We start from the raw sequence: 9781 nt of genomic DNA, 5'->3' as shown, positions 1-9781 counted from the left end.
CGTTGTTCATTAGGTCCAGTGCTCATTTATGCTGTAATTTTTCGGGCTGAAATTTAAAAATCTCGATTGGAATTCAACGTTGTCTTTTATTTTAAGGAGTAAAAATTGTATATTTTGGTTATAAATCCCGACATTTTTATGATTTTTAATGATTTTCAAGTCTAAATTCCGGTCAAACCTAAACATTACCTTTAATTTTAAGGGTTGAAAAAAACATTTTTTTAGAGCAGTGATTGAGTCAGTTAAAATGTGATGTTTAGTTCGAACATTTAATGGACATTGAATAAGGTTCTGTTGTGTGTCAGATTTGTAATGAGTTTTTTTATATAGAATCATAGAATGGTCTAAAATTTAACTCTCGACTTTATAGCCCTGAGAGAGAGCCAGAGGATCTCGAAAATTCCTGCTGGCAAGTTGCAATCGTGGTTAAATTCAACTCGTGCCAGGCTTTTTCCATTTTCTTTTTAATTGAATTATTCAACATTTCAAGGTGCGAAAACAAGAAGTCATTGTGCATTTTTGTCTGAACCTTTAAAAAAAGGGAAAATTTTCAACATTTTCTAAATTCTGGTCCGGAAATATAGAATCCTTTTATTTTTGAATTTAAAAACTGTCAACGTGGCGGATTGTGATTCGTGGATTTGAAAACATTTTTCGCGTCGATACGATCTACGCGTTCGAGTTAGCGCCACCAACAAAAGGGGTTCATTTACACCAGGCCGAGGATGCAGAAAAGGGTTTATTCACACCAGGTTTTGACTTTACACTAGGAGTACATAGACTGTGGGGCCGTGGGGTGCTGGAGTACTGTCCTTCGGAGACCGGGCATAGCCGGTGGAGAAACCGGCAAATCCGACAGGGGGACGGCTGACGTGTTGCGCTGGCAACCCGTACGTCTAAGGCAAGCGTCGTTTATAGTAATATCTTAATTAATTAGCGAAAACAGGGGATTACTGGTTTTACTACCTGCAGTTCGCTAATTTCGCTTCCTGTCATGCCGCACATTTCTTTCCACACGAGCTGAAATCGAACCTTCGGGTCTTCCTCTCCATCGTCTCTGTGTTTTCCGCCTTTGCCAGACCTCGAAAGCTTGCTGCATTGGTCTGCATTTGAGTGGAAAAGCTTCGTCGTGCCCTCTTCTTTCGCCGTAGCCAGAGCTTGATCCAAGTGCCCATGTGAGCTCTCTTCTTCTTCTGCTTCTTCTTCTTTCTTTTTCTGCTGGCTATGGCGGATACCCCTGGTAAGGTCCTCTCCAGCTTCACTGCAAGTGAGAAGAAAGGCAGCAGTTCCAAGTTGGGAGGGTGTGCTGGGGTCTTCTTCCAGCTGCTGGACCGCTTCAGTGGCAAGAGATTGTTTCCACACAAATTACTACCTGCAGGTAAAGAGAGAGAGAGAGAGAGAGAGAGAGAGAGAGAGAGAGAGAGAGATTGCAATCGGTTGATCTTTACCTCTCTTTGCAACAGGTTTTCTCACCTGCATTATGTTTCTTAATCTCAGAAAAATCAATGATTTCTTCTGTTTTATGACAGCATGGAAAATTATCTCATCTATTGTGTTTATTTTTCTTTGAAATTGTAGAGAGACCCAGCCATAGCTCCATGAACCACACAGATGAGAAGCTGCCAATGGCCAAGCTGCTACTGGTACTGATTGTCTGGCTTACCCACACCCACACCCACACCCGCATACACACACAAACGCACCAGCACTATAACTAAAACACCAAATCCACTCACATAGGTTTATGGGTTTTTTTCCTACTTGATTGCAGATTGCTGATGAGAACAGAATTGGGTCTTCAAAGAGAGAAGCAAAGGAGTTTCCAAAAGGAGGTGTTCAGAAGGATGAGATCTGTGAGGAGAGACAGGGTAAGAGGCCTCTTAGTGTGGTGGCAAGGCTTATGGGCCTGGAAACAATGCCCTCGCCAGAGCCATCCAGGAGAGAAAGAAAGCAGCTTGAGCTCATCAGAAACCAAAAGGAAGCCCAATCTACTAAGAAACTCCTGCAGAGTAACCACTATCTAGTTGAAAAAGCTAGTAAAAGCACCAGGTGCACGGATACAAGGATCCAACCCTTCAAAGGAAAGACAACGGTACCCCACACAGAACAGCTTGATAGTTTTGCAGGGAATCATAGAGTAATTAGTCTTGTCAGTGAGGCGTCTAAGGAGTCATCTTTGAAGACCAGAGTTAAATCAACGGCCAAATCAAGCTCCTCCGAAGCAATCACACCTTACAATTCAAACAAACCCGAGGATCCAAAATCCTTATTTTTCTCCAAGCTTCCCTCATTGCCTCCTCTTCAAGTGGAGTCCCCATTCGGATCAATTCTGTCACCTTCCAAAACAACTAGTAAGTTGGTTTCACCTATCAAGAGCCCTTTATCTGCAAAGAGCACGGCGTGCTTGTTTGGAGCTGCGGCCAAGATACTCGAACCCAGTTTGCAGCCTGTTAGACATCTGGGTTTTCATTCCCAGAGGGTAAAACCTCTGCTACAAGGTAGCGAGAGAGAGGACACGGGTGGGCAAAAGGCCAGGAGACTCAGAGAATCCCGAGCCAGAAAGACACCATCACCATCATCGTTGTTATCATCATCATCATCCAATGTGTGCACACAATGCAAATGCCCGGCCATGAACAAGCATTCAAATTCAGAGCTGAAGACAGCTTTATCATCCTCCAATGTGGGCACGGAATGCAAAGGACGAGTCACGAGCAAGAATGCAAATGCTGTTCATAAGAAGCAAGCCATTTCTCCATCTACTACCACTGCTGCAGAGGAACCTTCTACCAGCAGTCAAGAAGAGGCGAAGAATCACTTGAGAGTGAAACAAGAAAAGAAATTAAACAATGAGTTAGCTAATAGAAGAAGATTGGGACCACCCACCCCTTCTAGCCAGGAAGCAAATATCCCTCTGCCTAATGGTGGGCAAAGAGTAGTAGCTCGGACTAAAGATGACAAATCTGTAGTTAAGAGTGACCGATGTAGCCAACTGGACAATACTGTGCAGCCGGCACCCGTGAAAGATGAGAAGTCAAAGCAAAACGAAACCAGCAGGAGGTTAAGTCAAGCAGCCAGCAGTAGAAGTCAATGCTCCAAGTCACCAGGAAAAAAATTAAGCAGAGATCCAAGTCCTCCTAAAAGCTCTTCAGCAAGGGTTTCCGGGCCTTTGGAAGGTTTGAAAAGTCCATCACAGGCTTCATGGGAAGTAATGAACTCAAATGGAAGCAGGAACAGTGTTAGAACAGGCTCCTCAAACAACAGCAGGGCTGCCAATCTGTGTAAAGATGGCAGTGTAGGTGTTGAAAGCAAGAGACTGGAATCTGCACAGAATAAAGGGGCTTCTTCTCGCATCAGGTCCTCCTTGAAGAGAAGGGTGACTACATTGGTATCCAAACCTACGGTTGCATCGGAAATGCAGAGTTCTGTGGAAGGACATTCCCTATCTTTTGAATGTGAAAGCAATGGCACGACGCAGAGCTCCACCACAGCATTGCAGGAAGGAAAACCTAGTGGTGAGATGGACAACGGCTCCTGCAATGATGATGACTCAAGCTCTTCTGTGGTGTGTAACCATTGTGAAATTAATGCGGCATGTAGTAGTAAAGCTGAATCTAGTAGTGAAGCTGATACAGTGAGCTGCACGCGCATGAGGGCACGATGGGCAATTGATGATGGTCAAAATAATTTTGTACCAGAAAGTTCTGTTAGATTATGTGAGTCTAATTGTGATGACACCAGCATCTTGGCTCATGCTCACTCAGGTAGGAGCAGTACAAGAAGGGATGATGTCTGCTATTCTGGTGAAACAACAGCTAACATCCTTCAGGAGTTGCTCACAGCTTTAAATGCATCCCCGTCACAGCTCATATCTGAGGATTCGAGTGTTGATGGCAATGAGTTTGCTTCACTGGAGGCATCTTCTTGCAGAGGTGGATCAGAGACTCACTCTGATTCTATTTCTAAGTATGTACGAAAGCATATTGACCTTTCTACCGACTCTGCAACTGTTCTGGACAGTTTTCTTCGAGAGGCTGAAAGGGTAAGATGTCATTCTGGTTTTTGTAGGTTGACTTTTCAGGGAAAATGGTTGGTTTTTCGTTGAATTTTTTATGCCAACCAGATTGGAAGCTCTCACTCTCTTTCTTTCTCTCTCTGTCACACACACACGAGATCAGCAAATATGTGATTATCAAGGCAAGTGGTTGAGCTTGCCCTCTCTCTCTCTCTCTCTCTTTCTCTCTCTCTCACACACACACGAGAGAGAGAGAGAGAGAGAGGGCAAGCTCAACCACTTGCCTTGATAATCACATATTTGCTGATCTTGGAAGCAATCGGCCAAGAACTGTCTTCAACAAGCTGTTTTGTATCAAAGGGTGGAGCTAGACTCCTGTTAGAAGTCATCTCCTGTCTTTATCATACACTAGGGCCTCTGTTGTGGGTGTGCCCGCCCTGTATAGGTGTTTTCTCATTTTTCCTCACTCCCCGTATTTTTTTTCCATTTTTCCCCATTTTTCCATGGTGTGGGAGGCTGCCTTGTGCTGGTAGGATGGTCCAGGTGCTGGCCGACTGATGGCTGCTGGCCGACTGGAGCAGGCCGAGTTCACACGTGCAAGCATGCTGGCCGACTGGAGTAAATGCTGGTCGGGTGACTCCAGCATGCTGTCGGCTGTCCTTCTACTGGCCGACTGCACTCATGGGGCCATATAAAATGGCCCCATGGCCCCCCACCTATTGTATCTTGTTTTCATTGCGGGATCTTATGTATAGAGAAGAGTTACACGCCTATCTCTCTCCTTCTCTTGTGCTGTCTATTTTCTGCACTCTACTTGCTCTTGTGGTCTTAGATTTTGTTATCATCTCCGCTGCGCATTTTGACATGGTATCAAAGCCCTAGGCTCTTGAAAGATCTTGGGAGTTTTCTGAGCAAGAGGGGGATTGTTACGTTGCTGATTGTTGGACTATTAGGGACTGTTCGGGAAGAGAAGTGGCAAGAGGAAGGCGGGCTAAGTTGCGGGACAGCCACTTGCAGGTTTAAAGTTTTTTTTTTCCCCTCCCACCCACCCTTTTCATTACATCCCTATGATGGCAGATTTGTTAGAGATGGCTGAGAAGCATGTGAAGATCCCAACTCTCCCCACGTTCCAAGTGGACCATTAGTTGGACGGGAACAATTACGGCATCTGGAAGGTGATGATGGAGTCTGTGCTGGAGTCATATGACCTTGTTGATTTCATTGTTATCGGGGTTCCACGGCCAGAAGCAGAGGAAGGGGAGTTACTGTCAATGAAGAAGTCCACAAGGCAAAGGCACAGGCACAGATGTGGGATCATGTCAACGCCAGGGTCCGGTCATTTATCTTCCTCAATTGCACACCACACGTAATCAATCATGTAAAGCATATGATGCTGGTCAGAGGCATATGGCAGCACTTGGCTTCTCTTTATAACAGGGTATCGTCCATGAAGAGGATTTCCTTGGAAGTGCAGATGCGGGTTATAAACCCTGCAAAGTCGTCGACGATGCGGGAGCACATTAACAAGCTGCATACCCTTCAGTAGGAAGTTCTCCAGGTTGGCAAGGAGATATCATCAGAAGATATGGCTATTACTTTGTTGTCCCACTTGCCTGCACAGTATTCCGCTTTCTACTCCTCTTTGATTACTAGTGTAGGCTCAGCACCATTACCTGGGAGGAGCTTGTGTCCATGGTCTTAGAACAGGAGGAACGTTTCACAAACCCTCCTCACAGCGGAGGTTCGGAGGCCTTACTTGGCCAACGGCCGAAAGGCCAGAATAACAACAAGGGCAAAGGGAAGGCTTCACCGGAGAAGTCTTTTGAGAAGAAGTGTGAAATAGAACGAGAGAAATTGAAGGCCAAGGGGTCCTGCAATGATTGTGGCGAGAAAGGCCACTACTGGAGGAAGTGTCCTAAGGGGACTGGGAAGAGTGCTGATTCTTCAGCCTCAGCTGCAAAGACTCTTGCATTTGTACACTTAGAGATGATGGACGCTGATGCTTTATCGTCTTCGAGAGTGAGGAGGCAGTTGGCTTCACCGCAAAGGATACCCGGGAATGAACTCTTGACAGTGGTGCTTCCAGGCACATGACTCCGTCCTGTGACTTCTTTCTGGATCTGAAATGGCGCTGAACACCAGATTGGACTTGAGCTTCTCCGGGGGGCTGTTGAGCTCTTTTATGCAGATGCCATTGAAGTCTCATTGGGACGTAGGATTGTGGATCTTGCGGTATCTGTAGAGTACGAAGGATCTAGGACTCTTTTACACAGGAGGGGATGGAGTCAGACTCCAAGGTTGGAGTGACTCACATTGGGGAGGAGATCAAGACATGAGGAGATCCACTTCAGGTTACAGTTTTACTCTCGGCTCAGGAGCAGTTTCTTGGAGCAGTAAGAGGCACCCAACTATTGTCCTATCTTCGACAGAGGCAAAGTACCGGGCTGCTTGTGGTGCTGCTTGCGAGGTTGTGTGGCTGCGGAGGCTGCTAGGCGAGATTCGGTTTCCATAGAAGGAGTCCACAGTCATCCAGTGTGATAACCAGAGTTGTATAGCTATTACTTGGAACCCGGTCTTCCATGCCCGGACCAAGCACATAGAGATACAGTATCACTTTGTACGTGAGAAGATCTTGGCCGGTGACATCTTGCTACTTTATTGTTCGACGAAGGACAATGTGGTGGACCTCTTCACGAAGTCTCTACCTCAGGCTACGCTCAGGCGGCACTCCAGCTCCCTAGGGTTGATTTCACAGCCAGGAGGGGGTGTTAGAAGTCATCTCCTGTCTTTATCAGACACCAGGGCCTTTGTTGTGGGTGTGTCCGCCTTTTATAGGTGTTTTCTCATTTTTCCTCACTCTCTGTATTTTTTTTCCATTTTTTCTCATTTTTCCATGGTGTGGGAGGCTGCCATGTGCTGGCAGGATGGTCGAGGTGCTGGCCGACTGATGGCTGTTGGCTGACTGGAGCAAGCCGACTTCACACATGCAAGCATGCTGGCCGACTGGAGTAAATGCTGGTCGGGTGACTCCAACATGCTGTCGGCTGTCCTTCTGCTGGCCGACTGCACTCATGGGGCCATATAAAATGGCCCCATGGCCCCCCACCTATTGTATCTTGTTTTCATTGTGGGATCTTGTGTATAGAGAAGAGTTACACGCCTATCTCTCTCCTTCTCTTGTGCTGTCTATTTTCTGCACTCTACTTGCTCTTGTGGTCTCAGATTTTGTTATCATCTCCGCTGCGTATTTTGACAACTCCATGTATGGCTCCCCTCCTGCAAGCAGGCAAGCAAGAGTATTTGCTATATTACTTTGGAGAACTTCTTTACAATGTAGACTTTACGAAGAATCTACCAAGACGATGGTTGACCGTGGAATGCCAAATGTGAAGACGAGGTAGACCAAACCTCAGCTGAACCATCATACAGTTTGTAGACAACTTAGAAGCCACTTCGGGAGTCAATATGCACATCCAGATCTGCTGAGGGGATGCGGGACTGATGGCTGAATGCTGAGTGTAGGTGTCGCTTCGGCAATGGCCACTATAGAGGGTATTTGCTTGGTGGCCTTCTCACCGTGCCACTTGGTACAATCGCTTTTACTATGCTCCGCATGATGGCAGAAAAAACATTGGTTCTTTGCTTGGCTCTGCTTTTGCTATTATGGTTGGCGATAACCTCTTGTAATGCCCTCTTTGGCCTTCTCCTCGAGCATCTTCTTAGGTTTTGAACCTTTGTCTTGCTGATTGCTTGAGGCGCTCTGAGCATATTTCTTGTTGTCCTTATGATCCTTGCTAATCTGTGTTACCTTACCTTGTTGGGATGATGACTACTGTTGTTGCTGGGGTTTGGAGCCTTATTGGTCTTCTTTTTCGTTCAGCATCATCTCCTAATTCAGAGCCAAAGTCAAAGCTTGGTCATGAGATTGAGACTTGCATTTCTGTATGGTAAACTGGATGTCGGTATCCAACCCCTTGAGGAATTGCCTCACCTTTTCTTCTTGGGATTTCCCCAATTGATGTGCCATGGTGATGACTTTGTTGGAGTAAGTCAGCATAGGTGACTCATTTTGGGAGAGTTGGTAAAACTCGTTATTAAGATTAGTCATGAATTGGGGTGGGAGGAATCTCCTTTTAAGGTCAAACACAAAGGTCCTAGGTGGACTCTCTCTTGGGTATTTGAATCTTAGCCAATGGAAACTATACAATAAACTGATGAATAAATTGTGTAACTGCAAAGTGATCACACTTAGCATCATGCTTATTAAAGTTCGGTGAGCACAAATGACGGTGGTGGTGGACAGAGCTGGGACGAGGTGCCATTTAGAAAAGTGCCGCTACAGATTGGCCTGTCAGGTTGCCAGTGTTTGTTGATGCCGGAGCGGCATGGCTTTCTAATCTAGCTTGTGTTGATGCTCCAGAGCTGCGAGTACTGCATGGTGTTGGCTTTCTTCACCCTAGTGTTTGGCTTGCTTTGCCTTCCATTCCTCAACAAGTTTTGGACGTCTTTGTTGCTCCATCATGAGAAGATGCATGCAAATTCCATCGGACCTTGCTCTTTAGGCTGCTCTCTAGGATTTTCTACATCTTTTGCTTGTTGAAGTTGTAACTTTAGCAATTTGTTTTGCTCCATCAGCTCTTGGATGAAACCTTTGTTGCTTTGCAGAAGCGTTGTTTCTTCTTTGGTGGTGTCTCCTTTGACACTTTCTTAGGTTGTGTCTTTCTTCTTCTTCTCTTGACATGGTAGACGGTTGGATGATTTTTCCTGATGTGAGTTTTACCATCCATGGGTTGTTCTCACTTTAGGTAGCCAAGCTGGGTCACAACTGGAAGCTCTAGTAGCAATGTAACATGCAGCCGGTATAAATGTGTAACACACAACAAGGCCTTCTTTATACCTTTATGTTGAGTGAGTTTAAGCAATCCACTTTAATTCTTGAACAAGGAGATAGAGCTGTAGAGAGAGAAGAAGGAGAGTCGACACGAGATTGGGCCCCAACTACCCACTTAAGATATGCGTGCACAAGTCAGAAGACCAAAACACACATGATAACTGCTGTGTTTTACTGCTGATTTATGAATGGGATTGAGGGGCTGCTTATATATACAAACCTATCAGCAGACGGCTACTTCATTAGTTGTCAGCCTGTTGATAAATGCCCACCATGACGTGCTGAAAATGGTGTTATATGAATGCGCCTTCACACGTGTGGCTGACTAGATGGTGCTGGCCGACTAGGGCTCTCCCGAAATGTAAGAAACGAGTTTCGTTCGGACAAAAAAATAACTATGGAAATTTATATATATATAGAATATGACTCATGTCATGCCTCATACATGATACAAAGGCATAAAGGAACATTCAACAGACAACAATGATTATAGCAGAAGCATAGACAAATAATGACTCAAGCGAGATTACATATGAATCATGTAAATGAAATCCCTGCACTCTGGAGTCATCAATGATAAACCATGTCACATGAATTATGATTCATGAAGAGTCAAGATAAATGTAAATAACACAAGTCAAATTGTAAATGAAATCCTAAATCTTGAGTCGTGATTCCTACAACAAAAGACTCAAGAGTCAAAACTCATCATCATCGTGACCCTCAGCCAGATCCATATCCTCATCTTTAGGCTCAATATCATCAGTCTCATCCTTAGTGCTAGTGCCACTCCCGAAAGACTCCTGAAATGCATTCTCATCAAGTGGAGGTGTGTGCGAAGTACCAGCACCTGCTGAAGCTCCTGCCTGAGATCG

The 9781-nt window shown here is 45.4% G+C and overlaps 1 protein-coding gene across 1 annotated transcript in view; it reads left to right on the top strand.

The window, feature by feature from the left end:
* Nucleotides 1–994: 994 nt before the first annotated feature.
* Nucleotides 995–9781, top strand: part of LOC147640270 (uncharacterized) — a 33673-nt gene continuing 24886 nt past the window's right edge. Inside the window, exons 1-3 of the mRNA XM_086778807.1 lie at nt 995–1378; nt 1579–1643; nt 1772–4042. Coding sequence (XP_086634933.1) covers nt 1225–1378; nt 1579–1643; nt 1772–4042 — 2490 coding nt within the window. The 5' untranslated portion in view covers nt 995–1224. The remainder of the gene's footprint in view (nt 1379–1578; nt 1644–1771; nt 4043–9781) is intronic.

This window comes from Cibotium barometz, chromosome 3, assembly GCF_041138505.1.
Source record: "Cibotium barometz isolate CiBa-2024 chromosome 3, ASM4113850v1, whole genome shotgun sequence".
Lineage (NCBI taxonomy): Eukaryota > Viridiplantae > Streptophyta > Polypodiopsida > Cyatheales > Cibotiaceae > Cibotium > Cibotium barometz.
Note: the sequence above shows the minus strand (reverse complement) of the source record. Positions and strands in the feature narration are given on the sequence as shown.